This window comes from Drosophila mojavensis, unplaced genomic scaffold (genome assembly GCF_018153725.1).
Source record: "Drosophila mojavensis isolate 15081-1352.22 unplaced genomic scaffold, ASM1815372v1 contig_36, whole genome shotgun sequence".
Lineage (NCBI taxonomy): Eukaryota > Metazoa > Arthropoda > Insecta > Diptera > Drosophilidae > Drosophila > Drosophila mojavensis.
In genome coordinates, this window is record NW_025318858.1 from 22,789,088 (window position 1) to 22,805,447 (window position 16,360).

The 16,360-nt window shown below is 36.3% G+C and overlaps 1 protein-coding gene across 1 annotated transcript; it reads left to right on the forward strand.

Annotated features, from left to right (window-relative positions):
• Positions 1–3,981: 3,981 nt before the first annotated feature.
• On the forward strand, positions 3,982–11,197 carry LOC6577558. Its single transcript, XM_032728567.2, has 6 exons — positions 3,982–4,567; positions 7,465–7,789; positions 8,520–8,722; positions 8,811–9,066; positions 9,832–10,307; positions 10,415–11,197. Exons 1-6 carry the CDS (start codon positions 4,288–4,290, stop codon positions 10,681–10,683), a joined length of 1,809 nt encoding a protein of 602 aa, XP_032584458.1. The 5' UTR covers positions 3,982–4,287; the 3' UTR covers positions 10,684–11,197.
• Positions 11,198–16,360: the final 5,163 nt, after the last annotated feature.

Consider the following 16,360-nt stretch of genomic DNA (forward strand, 5'->3'; position numbering starts at 1 on the left):
AGCGGCGCCTTCTGTACTATGCATGTATGTATTGTACACACATATGTATATCTTCCCTTTGAGTGCTCAAAGTGATGTCAATGATAATTATCGCCAGTCGTTTATTAAAGGGAATTAGCGATTTTTATAGCGCCAACGGCTAGGTAATTATTTTAATTGTGCCAGCCACTGTGACAGGACCAAAGACCATGGCCAAAGGACATCGGGAACGACGTCAGCATTTGCTCATAGGGTTCCGTGCTATTTGAGCATTTGATTGTTTTCCCTATTCCTATCTGTGCGCTGTGACAGCATGTGAAATATTTATGTATATACGAACTAGTATATCAAGCTCAAAGCTTGATTGAGTAGATTGTCAGTTATTGATTGAGCATATAGAGTTTTTATTGAATTTACGATGAAGAAAGAATATTTTTTTTATTATTAATTAAGCAGAGTTTAGCTTAAGCATTAGGAAAGTAAAATGGTATTTACGCGTAAAATAATATAGACAATATAATAATAATAATATATAATTTATTTAGTACACTTACTTTCAATTGACGTCAATTGCTAGGAGCATTGGATGACGACCTCGTTTCCGCAACTAGATACGAAAATAGCTGTAATTTGATCCAAAACTGGGTGCTATTTTAAAAATATGTTTACATATTGTCGAGTCCATATCAATTATCTGTTAAAACAAAATATGCTTATCAAATCGCAGAAAAAATAAAAGAGTAAATCACAATTTTCACAATTTTTTTAGCATTATAATAAATACAAAATGCCATAGAAAATGCTCTACAAATATTTATATAACTTTTCCTTGTTTATTTTTATTTTTTTTATATTATTAAACATTTAATTTCTATCGAAAATTAACTCTATTTAGCAACATATACAAATTAAAAACAAAAAGATTGCTAAAATGTCTTATATAAATTATAAAGTTCCAGTTCAATAAAATCTAGGTCAAGTGAGTTCATAAAAATATATATTTTAATAGCCTTTAAATAAAATTTTTTTTTAAATTTATAGTGTATACGAGCAGTCGACACTTTTGTAACTCGAACTTTTTTTTTTTTTACTTTGTGTTTTGGTTAGCAGCTAGAAAATCAAGAATCAAAATAAATCTGATAAGCGCAAATTACAAAGTAAACTCAACAACATGCAGGCGTACACTCACACACACACGCGTAGCTTACACACACACAAATTGCCTTACTTCAAGCAGTTTCCCTAATAGTGTGTGTGTATGTCATTAACGAGGTCATTGGTAAGTAAACTTGTTTGATGTGCTCGAGACATGTAATCCTGGCTGGCAACCCGAAAGTCAAACAATCGACAGCCGTTGCCTGTGCCTGTGCCTTTGCCAGTGCTAGTGTTGGTGCCTGGAGGCGTGTTGGGCGTGGCAGCTGGCTGTTGGGCTCTTGGGCTTTGCGGAAGTTTTGGTTTATGCCACATTGCGTATACGCGACGCATGTTGGACACGTGGAAGCCATGTCAATTTGGACCAGCTGGGTCTGACTGCTAATGACATGCGACTGCTATGCAAATCAGGATACTTGGCGACGACTACTCAATTATACGCCTCACATGCGCAGCCCACACATACACGCAGTCAGCCACACACGCCAGCTTACACACACACACATGACAAGAACTTGCTGCTTGGCTACAAGAAAAAGCAAAATATCGTTGCCTACTTTTAGGCACATAGTAAAAACACGCTGCGGTTCCGCTCGTTTGCAACCTTTCAGCGCCGCACATTGTCTTGCAGGGCGATGGTCGGTGGTCGGTGGTCGATGGGGAGTGGGCTGTGGACTGTGGGGCGTGGCAAGTGATTTGGCAAACACATTTCAATTTGCGCATTGTTTGCCTTTCAGCTGTGCGGCTGTCCTTTGTGTGCCCTATAGCCTCATGGGAAACTTGCCAAAGAGTTTTGAGACGCCAACAGGTGCTCCAATTGTATGGCCCGGCCCTCGCAATGTGTTTATTTTTAGTTGAAAGCCTTATTAAATTTTTAATTAGTGAAATTAAAGGGGCAGCTGTGCGTGCGTCGGTGTGTTTGCAGCGCCCCGGCACTTGTCTGCCAGGGGATTTGCTATGCTATTATGAGCCCGGACAGCGTCTGACTTAACTTGTACGGTGGTCAGTGTCCTTTAGCGTGGCTCTTAGGAGTTTCTAACGTCATATGCCACAGCACAGGTGAGCCGTTACCCCACAGCCATATAATTATGCCCTTGACATTCCCCTGCAAACCCAAAAATATAATGCCGAAAAATTGGGTTTATAGCATGAATAAGTGGTAGGTAAGGCCTTATTATCATGTAAATAGTTGGCATAATTTATTATGAAACAGGAAATTACATTGCGTGTTAGTAAATTAACAAGTTCTGCGTAGGAAAGAAAAGAGTCTGATTAATATGGAAATTATTAACATGCCGAGGAAAATCAAATAAACCTGCATAAGAGTAGCGATCGCTGATAAGTGATTGAATAAACGGACGCAAATTGTATGTTTATACAGGGTATTCGATTGTAGACTATATAAAAGTATTTGCTGGTGTAGTAAGATTTTTTATTTATATATTGATTTGTTTAATGTAATATACAATTCGTAATAGTCTATTATTTTATTATTAATAATATTATATTTTATTATTATTATTATTATTATATATATATATACTTAATTATAATTTTAATATAAATTATGTAATACAATATTACATACTTTTTTTCAATTTTTAAAGGTATATTTTTAACTAATTAAATTATTTTAAAAAAAATTATTTTACTAGTAAATTGTAGTTAAATTTTTTTTTTAATTTTAGCTTTTTTGAACAAATTACATAGTAATGATTTTAGTATTTCATGTTCAAGCTCTATTTAACCTATAAATTAAATCAATACCACATTAAAGACATATTTTCCCATTCAATTTGCGTTAATTATCATCTGAATAAAAGTTTTTTTTTTTTTTTGTTATGGTTTATAGCTTTTCAATTAGTCAAACATCTTCATTCATGCATGGAATCAATAAAAAACGAATCAATTTTTAATGCAAGCTTATCAAATATTCATGTTTATTTTAAGTACAATTTGTAAGCTAAGTAGCTATGAAAAAACTTATCTATAATTGTGATTGCCAACTTTAAAAGCTTCCAAATTAGTTTTGGAAAAAGAAATGCATCAAAAATTATTATATAATGAAAAATCAATAATCAAATCATATAGCATTATTGAAAGGCAACAATATGGCTCTACCCATTTTTATGCGCTTCATTATTGTTACTATTAAAGTGAAATTGTGTATTCGACAATTTTAATTGATTTCTTTCGGTATTTGTTTAATTTAGTATACAAGCGGAAAAAATGAATCCGAAATGCTCATGAATAATGCTAAAAAGCAAGAGCAGCAGCTAAATGTTTTTCACTACACAAAACTAATAACAATAATATTGCTGATTAAGCATTAATCAAAGCTGTGCTAACAACAAAATGTAGCGCTGGGAAAAGAAACAATAGGTTCGAGCTAACAAACAACGAAATGAAAAGGGAAAGCTAAATATGTCTGGCTACTCAGAGTTTATCAGAAATTATTGTACTTTGTCTTAATTATATAGAAAGCTTTTCATTTTAGACTCTAATATGGATTTTTTAATTTAGTTCGTGTAAAATAAATAAAACAACGAGTTTTCCCGTACGATAAGCAGCTGCTGATAAGCCCCGCTGCCTGGTTAACATTTCTGCAGTTGCTGACGGTGATGCCCACGCCGACGTCGACAGCGACAAGAACCGAAAACCGAAAGCATATGGCCAGCATATGACCAAAACAATAGCTAAAGAGAGAGAGAGCGACTGAGTGAGAGCTTTTGAAAGCTCGCTCATTGGACGCGCGGCGCGGCCTTGGCATTGCGTTGGCTCACTCGCAACAGCTGTTCGTGGCAGCGATTCGTTCAAGGTTCGATTGCAGCCGAGCTGTGAGTCAGTTGTGCGACGCCAGCGAAGGCGTGCGGTTGTCGATATAAGCGTAGCGCATTCGTGTAATATACGTTATTATTTGAAATTACCTAACCAATTAAAAATAAAAAGAAACGTGTGCAAAACAATACTTCTAAAGTATTTATTAAATTAATTCAATTAATAATTTAATGTGTAATGTGCAATTTGTGAAGTGAATGAATAAATAAAAATAAAATAAAAACTCAACTCAAATATACAGGTGATACAAATTAGAAGAACTGCCATTGGCACACTTTGGATGCAACAGACATACATTTCATAAATCAAGCGAAAATAATGTCAAACAAATCAATGGCATGCAGCAGCGGCAGCAGCAGCTGTAGCATGTTGCTGCTGTTGCTGCTATTGCTGCCGGCAATGCCAAACGCTGCTGCAGCAAAGGCTGCACGACGCGCCCGAATAACAGCCAATGGCAGCAGTAGCAGCGGCAGCAACAACAATAGTCTCAACGAGCCGTTGACAGAGGCCCAACAGGCAAGAACAGCAGCCACAACAAAATTGAAAACATCCACAGACAGCAGCAGCAGCAGCAACAACAATGCAGACAGCAAATATGGTAAGTCCTATATAAAAAGCGAAAAAATGGGGAGATGTCCCCCCCACTCAAAACACACTCGCTCCCTGCAATGTTGTCTGGCATTTGTGGTCGGCGCAGAGAGTTGCTGCCTAATTGCATGTGGTCACGATTTGTGAACTGGCAACGTGTGCATTTCTTGCAACAGCAGCTTGTTTGCAACAGCCCAAACAATTGCAACAAAAAAGGGCTGCCCTTGGCAGCGAAATTGTTTCACGCTTTAGCGGCAGCAGCAAAACTGAAAGCTGAAAACAAAAGACTTAGGCAACAAACTTGCGGCCAGCGCTAATTTAAGCTATTTTATACCAATCAAAGCCATGCACAACTATTTCCTGTCCAAGCCAGCAAAAGAGGCCGCGACCCGCCCCAGAACCGCCGCAAAAGCAAAAAAAAAAAAAAAGAAATATAAATAAATATATGGGAGAAAATAAGCCAACGGAAATTGCGGCAACATTTTTAATGATAAGCTAGCGAGAGCAAAAGTGTCATTAGAGCTGGCTAGAATGCCAGGGTATAGGCCCCAAATAAGCCGATCATTAGCCGAAAAGTCAGCATTACATAACACTTAACAAGTGCCGCGTCATGTGGCATGCCACGCTGAGTGAGTGAGTGAAAAGCGCTGATCGAGCAAAAAAAAAAAAAAAAAACATTTATCAAGCGTTTTATTTGCTGATGCTGCAACTGGAACTGCAACTGACAGCACTCGGCCAGTTTGTCAACAGTTTCTAATCTGTTTTTGGCCAAACTTGATGGGAGTAGAAAATAATGAAGATGTCGCCTGGCTGTTCTATTGGCAGTTCTCTGCAGAATGGTGTCAATGCTTGAATTTTCACTTTTCCATGTCGCCTGCAGCAGATGCTGCGCACTTTTTTCTTCTCTTTGTGTGAAATTCGCCTAAATGTCGAATGCTACAGCAACAGCAGCAGCATCGGCAGCACGGAGGCGGCTTGGCGAATCTGAAATTGGTGTCAATGATTTCAACATGGGAAAATCCACAAGCAACAGCAACAGCAGCAGCCACAGCGACAGCGGCAACAAACAAACATGCAACAGCAACATTTCAGCTGCTTAGCTTAGAAAATTGCATTTCTAATTGCGCATTATGCAAGGTTCTGGCAATTGGAAATCGGGGAAAACGCACATTTCAGGCTGCAGATGAAAGATATGCCTCAAATGTGTCATAGTCAGAGGCGGGCTGGCAATTTCTAAAAACGGGGCGTGGTTTCAATTAATGGAGTAATGTGATGAGTGTTTGCTTTAACTAGTTATTTGCCGTGGCCAAGACAGTTGTTATCTCTGACGGCGAATAGTTTGATTGACCGCTCAGTTTACCTGTTTAATGGACATTTGAACACGAATATTTCTAGTTTTTACTCTTTTCTTTCATTAGTCCAATATACTATTTAGATATCTTAAATGGCAAATAGCATTTGACAGTTTGAGTGCAAACATTTCATTCAGCGGGCTTCACAGCAGACATTGAAGATAGGCAAATTATTTGAAATGTATTATAAATTTGCATATCTGTCACATAAGGAAATTTTGATATGGGATGGAAAGTAGATAAATTCAAGAATCTTATTTCATTTTTATTTTATTCATTTATTTATATGGGCCATTTTATTTTTAATATTGTTTCGGTACAAAAGTGTAATTTATTATTTAATGAAAAACAGACTATATTATTTTATAATAAGACAAGATAAACGTTAGCTACTTAAACTTCATGCCATGAGCCTAAAATCTGTAGATTCATTGTCAAAGTTAATTACATTTTAAATTAAATTTTCAGTTTTATTTTTAGTAAGATTCTTTAAATTGTTAAATGATTATAAAAATTTACAGTTTTATTATTTATAGCTGCTTTATATGGCTTATGCATACAAAATCATTCATTCAAATCATAAAATAATTTTCAAATTTAAAATGTAATATTTTTTACGAATTTTTGTTTTCTAATTTACTATAAAAAATGTTCAAAAGAATTTTGAAAAATTTCTGTTATATAATTTTTTGGCTTGTTTTTCTCATAACTTTTTTTTGTACTTATTTGTACTTAGGCTTGTATTCATTTAGTGAATTTTTTACGGCTTTTACTAGAGAGATCTTTTCCTCAGATAATATATCAAAAGCCCTAAAATCTTGTCTACCATCAATCAATCATTTTATGCGATTACATTGGAGCTGTAACACAACTTTTTATCATCTTAGTTAACGAAGTCGATTTGTCTTAAAATTAGCTGCAGTATTTGTAATTTGTTGCGCTTCATTTGCCGCTGCTGCTGCGCTTCTTCGTTGCCTTGTGTGGCGCATCGTTTAAGCCACTGAATGTGATTTGGAATGGCTCACACAGTTGGTCGGAACTGCCATCAGTTAGCTGGACATGATAATTCCCGGCACACTTCCAGCTAAATCCTCCATCACCTGCGGTGCCACAAAACACGCTCCACACCGAAATCTGATGGCCAGCTACACCACTTAGTGGTGCAATGGCCACAACACACACCAAAAGCAAGTAAAAGAAAAAGCAAAAACTAAACCAAAAGCGAGTCCGAGTCGTAGACGATTTTGTTTTCTTGTTGTTTTCTGAAACAAGTTCTAAAGCGTGGCTGCCTCTTGCCGCTCGCTGCTTTAAAGCCTTTTGCTCTTAACTGATTTGCATGCAAGAAGCGACTTTGAGCTGGGCCCGCAATGAACTGCAGCAAATGCTGTTCGCAGTCCGCAGTCCTCAGTTGCAGTTGCAGTTGCAGTTGGCAGTTGCATCTGTTGTTGCAGCCGCAGTTGACTAACCCCATTTTTATATAAGTAGCATTTGTTATTGTATCTGCTTGTATTTGTTTTGTAAACCCCATTTTTCTGAAACCTATTTGGGCCTGCAGAGATACGCGGCGTGGCTGGTGAACCAAATTACAAATCGGTGAATCTGACCTGGGAAGTTGAGTTCGTGACGTCGGCCCATGACACAGATACCCATACGAATGCCAATACTAATACTAATACGAATACGTATCCGAATACAATTACCAATCCGAGTGGCATTGTGAATGCGAATGGCGTGACAAATATGAGCGGCATTGTCGAACCACCCAAAGCCTTTCAGATCTTCTACTGTGAAATGCAGAACTATGGACCGCAGCGCTGTCGCGTCAAGCTGGTGAATGCCACAGCCGCCGAGCTGCCCACATCTAGCGAGGAATCTGTGGAGTAAGTGCAGCCAACAAAACCTATTCACTTTTCTTTAATTCTACGCTGCTCATTATACACTGTTCACCATGCGGCAGAGGGGTGTATCTATCTAATAGAAAGCTAGAGAGAAATTAAACTTTTGGCTAGATTTGCATATAAATTTAAATATATACAAAAGGCATAACTTATGGAATTTATAGATTTTTCTGTTGTCTTTGAAGGTCTGTCTATATGCAAACGAAAGCTAGAGATATTGTGAATTAAAAAGAGCCATGAATAAGTAATAAATAGTTATTGAAAAATATTTAAAAATGATCTCTGAGCTTTTAATGATCTTTTATAGAATAATGCAAGATATTTCCTTTATACCCTTCCTTATGCATCCAATTGGAATTTTTAGTCTTTTATATATTTTTATTATGTCAACAACTTAAAAACACCGAAATTTGTCAATAAAATTACCTATGAGTTTCTCTTAGCTTCTGCTTAGACTTTTTAATGATCATGCCTATATAGCCTTTGCTAAACACTCTTAGCTCAACACGCCTTTCTCCATACCTTTCCCTCTCCGATTCATATTAGTTAGATCATATTATTCTCTATATAAACATATTTTTGTTTTGTCCTATATATGACTCCCCCACATCAGACTCCCACACTATAGTCTGTCCCTTTCACACCGTGAACAGTGTATTGCGCAGTCGGTTGTAGCCGACTGCTTACTAACGCCCCCTCAACTCTTTCGCAGCGCTCAAGTTCATCACTTTCGAGCAGCCGTTGATAATCTGCGCATGGCCACGCGATATAGCTTTCATATACGTCCCGTGCAGCCGCGACGCCTGCGCAGCAGCAGCGCACGTTCCGAATTTCATGGCGAGAATGATATTGAGGGAGCGGGCGCCGTTGCCACTCACCTACCTGGCCAGAGCATCATTATACCCACCAAGGGCTGTAAGTTATATTGCATCAAGCTAACCACACAAACCCATTTAACCAACTGAACCAACCTAACCACCATAACCAACTGCACCACTTTCAGTCTCGGCCCATGCCACACAGTGCCTGGCGCATGCTTCCGAAATTGAGGTGGAAACGGGTCCCTACTTCGGCGGTCGCATTGTAGTCGATGGCGGCGATTGTGGCATCAAGGGCAATGCCAACGATCCAGCCGAAAAGTATACGATGCGCATCGATCACAAACAATGCGGCAGCATGGTGAAACCGGAGACAAACACCGTGGAGACCTTCATTACGGTCCAAGAGAATCTGGGCATCTTTACACACAGCACGCGGCGGTGAGCAGAGAATAACATTTTTATGATTCGAATTATAGTGCAAAATTCATTTATATACTATATACATAATTTTTTTTTTAAATTTATATTTAAGACAACAATTTTATAAGATATTTGAAGATTATTTATCTTGTTTTATCTTGTTAATGTTATAAAAAAATGATCATCATTTTTTCTAAATTTTACTTTCACATTTTGTTCTCTATTTTCCTCTTGTAAAACTAATTTACTACTAGAAAAAAGTGAAACAAGCCTTGCGGTCAATCTTAGAGTGAAGAGAGTAAAGATCAGCATTAATAAAAAGGTTTACTGTTGGCCTTTCCGCTCTATCAGGTGAAATCTATGCTCTGGCCTAGGCTAAGCATTCAGATTCAACTTTAAACTCCAAAAATAGTTCAAGCATAAAAAATAAATTTGTAATTTAAATAAATTAATTTCCAGCTACATATATCTATAAATCTAGCTTTATTTGTAGATGAAGATAAGAATTTTCTATAATCAATTAATTTCAATTAATCGGTTATCTATCATCTTTCAGTCTGCCTTATTTTCAGTTATAGACCTGTTCCTTCGATCATGTAGTTTTTTCCGTTATCCATTTGTCTATCTGCCTTTATCTTCAAATCTGAATTTTCTTGCTTCAACTTCAAAGCAATTTCATATTTGATTGGACTCTAGTCTATATATAGTTGATCGATCAGTTAGTCTAGCTGTCAGTTGATTGATCGCTTTATTAATTATTTGCTCTCCTCGTTCTACCCACAGCTTTGTCGTCGTCTGCAGCTACCAGTCGGGCATGCAGACGGTGCGCGCCAGCTTTACAGTGCCTGGAAAGCACGGCGTGGCAGCTGCCATTGAGCCCAACGATCCCTTTCAGCCGGATGACGAGCGTTTGGGTCGCGAGCTGCGTCACATGCGATTCGTGAACAAAAGCGAGCTGGTGTTGAAAGAATCCGAGCCGGAGTCTGAGGAGCAGCCGGCTTTGGTGGTAGAAACACAGCCGCCAGAGCAGCAACAGGAGCAGCAAGAGCAACCGCAGCAGCAGCAGCAAAAGCAACCTTTGTTAATTGCCAGTCGATTGCAGGGACGCGCTCTTAGCCTGGCCAGTCTCAATGAGCTGAACAACTTGGCCAAGTCGCCGGACGAGGAGCAGCTGCTGGCCAGCAAGTATGCCAAGCTGGTTGTGGAACGGACCAAGGCGGATGCAAATGATGTTGATGCTGATGCTGATGATGATGAGTGTAAGTAGATGCATAAATGGCCAGCTCTGACAATTGTGAATTGTATGCCAACCTACTAGCTCTCTCTCTCTCTCTCTCTCTCTCTCACGCTCTCTATCTCTCTGTAGACTATGCCGCCTCGCTGCGTTATATAAGCGCCAATCTAGGCAGCGTGCTGGTAACTGTTTCCATATCTGTGATAATCATCAGCATTTGCCTCGTTCTGCTGCAGCGACAGCGATTGCCCAACAACAGCAACAACAACTGCAGCGGCAGCAGCAGCAGCAACAGCAACAGCAACAAGTCGCATTTGGCTTCCTTCGGTTGCCCCGTTGCCCATCTGCCGCACAAGACGCTGCCCCGTGCTCTGCAGCAGCAATATCAGTGCACCTTGTAGAGCCCACCTCGCGTTCTTCCCTGCTCTAACTATGCCCACTTGTCTTGCTGAAGCCCCCAGGTAGCCAAACACTGCCTAACCCATTTAGCTGAAGACGACTGCGCATAGCTGGGCCAGTGCCTGCTCCTCCTCCTCCTCTTTCTCTTACTCCACCGCCACCTCCTGCTCAGCATGGCAGCTGGAAAGCTCAACAAACGGTACTTAGGGGATCAGCAGCTGTAACAGCCGTTGCCGCAGCATCCCACACGAAGCTCCTCCTCCAGCTCGATGCTGCGTTTAGTGAACCGTAATTTATGGAAATTTAAAGAAAATACTGTAATCTTAGCTCTACTCTAGACTATTCCATAGCTGTGCGAATCCATATGATTGCTAGGTATTTACACACTCTGATAGACAGCGGATTAGTGCTTAGTATTTTAGACTTAACCTAAGCTAAGTTTTTTGTATAAACTATTTTATATATTTATGATGTCCAATATACGAGTATTTATGCAAATATATTTATATTTTTAAAATAAAATCAATTACTTGTTTTATTATTTTACTGTGTATATAAGATCATATTATGAAGAGAACTATGCAAAATTTGAAATAAAATCAATAAGGTGGTGTTTTATTTTTAAGCTTGATTTAATTTAAAATTAATTTTTTTTTTTTTACTTTTTTTATTCATTTTGAATTTATTGAATTTATTTTGTCTTAACAAATAAAAATTTTTTTTTAAACTAATTTAAAAATTTATTATAAATAAAGATTGAGTTCTAATTGAGTTACGAAATCTTACAGAATTTGCTGTATACTATGAAATAGGCACATAATCAAATAACATCTATTTTTTAATTTTCTTTAAGCTTAAGTAATAAAATTTTAAGACCATTAAGAAAATTAAATACATTCTAAAAATAACTTTAGTTTTGTCTATATTATGAAAGTTCAAAGACTTTTTTAGAAACCATGCAATATATTATATATTTACTTTTAAAAAGTTCTTTCATTTCTGCTTTCGACTGATGCTTACCATAATTTAGCATAATTTTAATTCCAATGAGTTGGCTGGGAGCGATCATATATCATCATCATCATCATCATCATTATGATCATTAACATTAACATAATGATCGCAGAGTTAGGCTTAAAGAAACAGAGTTGCTTACTTTTTAACGATACCATCAAGAATATATGTAGATGTCGCCGTCGTTGCGTTTTATGACAACACCAACAACAACAGCAATACGTTACGAAATTAAGTTAAGAGTGGGAAACAAAACAACAACAGCAACAACAATAACAAGCGACAACGGACAGAGGTAACAGTCAACGAACAATTTGCATGAAAGTGGCACACAATATTGTCAACAAAAGTTTTCAGTTTTATTTTTCTGGGTTCTCGAACGGAAGCCGGTAGATAAAACAGCAACTGCAACAGCAACAACAATAAGAACAATAAACGTTGAGTCCACCGACAAAACATAAACTTCAACTTCGACTCCGACTTCAATGACGTCGTTTCTTGATTGCCCAATATGGAGAAATGTTCAGCAACATTGACTTAAGATCTCCATCCGATGTTGTGGACAACAACCGGAAAATATAGAAATAATTGAATGACGAAGACCAAATACACTTTGAAGCATGGAACATATATGAAGATTATATTAGAATTTAATATGTGAAAGTTGTATTTTAAAATTTCAATAAATAATCTATTGATTTTTTTTAGATTAAATTATGTTATACATTTATATCTCAATAAAAATGAAGAATAAAGATTGGCGTACATATATTTAAATGACAATTATAAATATATTACTTTTTAAATAATATATCATTCAATCTATAAACAAAATAGTTTAATACATATTGAGCCTAGGGCAAAGGAGACAATAGAGACATTTAAAGATTGTAAAAAGAAGAAATTATTTTAATACTTATGAGACAAGTTTTGAAAGATATATGTAAAGATAATATTATATTAAGTATGGATATACTTAATTAAATAATTACATTTTTGTAGATTACTCACAAATTTAATTGCGATCGTTCTCTAAGAAAAAGAACAAATTAAAGAAAGAAAAATGCAAATTTAAAAAACTTAAATTTTTATTTAAATAATTTTGAATATTTTCTAATTCTAACAACCAAGCAGATTACACTCTTAGATCTAGAAACTCATGCGTTTAATCTAATTAACACTATATGTACGCTTCCTAATCAGAAGAACATAGCATATCCAGTAACATATGACTAATGCCCGCTGCTAGAGCAACAATAACTTTCTGATTGAAGTGCTACGAAGGAAGGGGAAGTGCTCAAATGGATTTTGCATAGAAAAGCCATTAGGCATTTTTAATCATCATCAGATACTACCATATACAAATATATAAATACATATACATAGTTATTTGGTTGTGTGTGTATGAAAGGTTTTGTTTAGTCCATTGTTGTTGGTCTGTTATTATTAGAACACAAAAACCAAGTGAGCGTTAAGATCGGACGAACAGAGAGTTGGAAAAACTTTCTCATCTAGCAAAAGGCTGGCTAACTCTCTGTCTGTCTGGCTGGCCGTGTGTCTGACTTCTACAGTGGACGTCACCTTCACCCATTTCAATGCAATCCGCTCAAATTTCACCCACCGTGCTCGCTTGACGTTGATTAGCATGTGGCATACATAAATCTTAGTGTCTTGCTGGTTGGGTCTTCCGTTTCCCTTTTTGTAGAGCACTTCTATTAGATCTGCGTTTGAGATAGCGATTGCGATTGCGATTGCTTTCCATGTTTAGGCGAGCATAACTGTTGCACTTATTAAATAGTAGTAGATGACTTCGTGCTGATCTCGGCTAAGGCATAATGGGGCCAACGATCTTGGCCAGAAGCAGCCAAACAACTTAATGAGACACCAAGCAACAAGCCCAAACAGCTGCTGCTGCTGCTCATTTACTCTTCCAGTTCATTTTACTCTTTTGTTGCTGTTAGAATGAAAGTAAAAATATTTGTGAAAGTTTTACTTCAGTTTTTTTTTTTTTTTTTTTGTAAGTGCTGCTTAGCTTTAAATTACTTTTTGCCAAAAATAGGAAAATACAAAAAATAATAGTGTACGCATCTAAGATCGGCCAGGGCGAGCGCCATGGACTCATTATTCTTTCTTACGATAATAATTAACATTCATCAGCACCGACAATTGAAAGTTGCCAAGAAAGTGGAGCCTTTGCAGCGCTAGCAGAAATTACTCATCAATTTGAGAGGAAAATGATCTCAGAGTACTCATTAAGCAAGTAAGTACAAACTACAAAGACTCAAATAATCTGAAATTTCTTGTATTCTTTGTATGAAAAAAAAATATAAATTAAATTTTTAATAAAATTTATTTATAAAATATAAACTTAATAAAATACATATTTTAGCTGAAACAAAATAATATTTAATGATCGGAATTATTTTCTTTAATTTTACTACTCAAACTTCGTCAATTAGCCCTCGTAAATATAAAGCATGAATCTATTAAGAATATTAAAAATAATCTAGTTTTGTTTTTCATATTCAATAGTCTTTCTAAAAGCAACTTCCATTGCCTAGGGTATACAATTACAAAAACACAATTCAAACTGCGTAAACAATTATGCATGGGCAATTAGCTAAAAAAAGAAAAAAAAAAAAAAAAAACGAAAATGAAAACTAAACACAAAAAAGTACTGCTGCGCCCAACCCTCTGGGCTTTGTTTTAAGCTATCCAGCGAATTGGTTGGCTAATTATTGCGATTTTGGCCTGAGATTTGAATTTGTGTCAGTTGCATGAACTGGGTTATCGCTGATCGCTGATCGCAGAGCTGACTAGCTGATAAACACAGTTATTACAAAAGAACCACAAGACCAGAATAGAACATAGAGAGTACCAAAAATAAGACCACGAACGGGAAAGCAGGTGTCGCGATGCAGCGAGGGCAGATTCTGGGCTAATGGCAACGGCAACGGCGGCGGCAACTTTTAATGATTATGATTATGAATTTCGTGCGGTTTCCCCTTAATGGACAGAGATCGGTGTCAACTTTGGGAAATGCGATTGTGAAACAGAGTCGGCCAACTGTATGTTGTATATGTGACATGGTAAATGTGTCAGGGAACCGAAAGTAAGAAGCGACATTAAAGTAAAGTGTTAACAATTGCCAGACAGCTATTAAAGTTACAGCACAAGTTAAGAAATAGAAACTGGGTTAAAACAAAGGATTAAGAAATTTATATATAATGTCATATGATTTAAGAGGGTACGGGTGATTGGATTATAAATAGTACGATATGTGTCATAGAGTATATTATATAAGTGATGAAATGATTTGCGATGAGTATGAATAGAACAAGATAATTGTTGAGTACAATTATTATTAGTAAAATATTTAACTGTGTTATTTAAATGAATAGCAGAATTAATGAAAATTTATATAGGTAATAAAGTTATTCTAATATTATAATCTATTTTTTTGTTTTTTTTTCGGTTTGTATCATACCAATTTTGGGTCTATTATAAGATCAATTTTATGTAAATTTTGTAGCTTTTACAATTAAAAAATAAAATGTAAAAAAGAGTATATAACAATTTTTAAATTAGCTGAAAATTCAAAAACTATTCAATTGAATTGTCATTATTATATATATTATTATTAGTTTTTCATAGTTTATGAAAAACTAACTGTAGAAAATGTTTGTCATTTTACTGTGCAAGAAAGTTTTGCTTGACAATTATCTAAAGATAAAAGAGAGAAAAATAGAAAAAAAATTAATAAAACGTAAAACATTTATAATATTTATATTTCCTTGTAAATGTTGGATTTCTTTTTATTTATTTATTTATATGGGACACTTTATTTTTAATCAATTTACTGCATACAAAAGTGTTGTGTTTAACATTTTTTATCTATAATAATATTATTCCCTGCCATCTATATTATATCAGTCTTTATATAAAATTTCTGCAAGTTAAGCTTAAGCTAGCTTAAGCTAGTGAAGCCCTTGTGTGTTTACAAGCTCTACTCTATTTATCACGAATGAGCTATTAAATCATGGCAGCCATGGCAAATTTCCTTTAACAAATGGGTTAGCAGGAAAAAAAAAAAAAAAAAAAAAAAAGAGGAAATGAAGAGCCCAAACCAAAGGAGTCTAATAATGATTAAGCCTAAGCACACTTTCGCCCATTGCCAAAAACCTATGGGCCCAAAAGAAAAAGAAAAAAAAAATAAAAAAAACAACAACCACAAAAAAATTCAGAGAGAATTAAGCAGACTGTGAGCAAAGCAATTGTGTGGGAATTTAGAGCAGATTCAATGAGAAAATTACTTAATGTTTCTTGTGGTGTTGGCGTTGAAGTTAGATTCGAAAATGTAGTTAGACTTGGAGTTGGAGTTGAAATTAGAGTTGGTACGAAAATTGGCACACAATAGTTTGTGGTTGTGTTCTCTATACGAAAATTCTCCCACAATTAGCACAGCTCGTTGGCTCAGAGCTCGAGATGGAGCCAGAGCAATAATAAGACCTAACGGCGTCCCATACAAATTTGAATTAACTTTGAAAAGAGAGCCAAGAGCCAAAGGCAGGAGAAGTTGGCAGCTGCCAGCTGGTAGTAGAAGCTAAAGCTGAAGCTGCGTTGCGCAGCTTGAACTCAAAACTCGGCTAGTTTCTAGCCAAAAAA

Excerpts from the sequence above, each read along its gene's own strand:
- LOC6577558 (XM_032728567.2), top strand. The coding sequence starts at position 4,288 with ATGTCAAACAAATCAATGGCATGCAGCAGCGGCAGCAGCAGCTGTAGC. Across the intron at positions 4,568-7,464 it reads CAATGCAGACAGCAAATATG|AGATACGCGGCGTGGCTGGT; the intron begins GTAAGTCCTATA and ends TTGGGCCTGCAG. Across the intron at positions 9,067-9,831 it reads TTTACACACAGCACGCGGCG|CTTTGTCGTCGTCTGCAGCT; the intron begins GTGAGCAGAGAA and ends TTCTACCCACAG.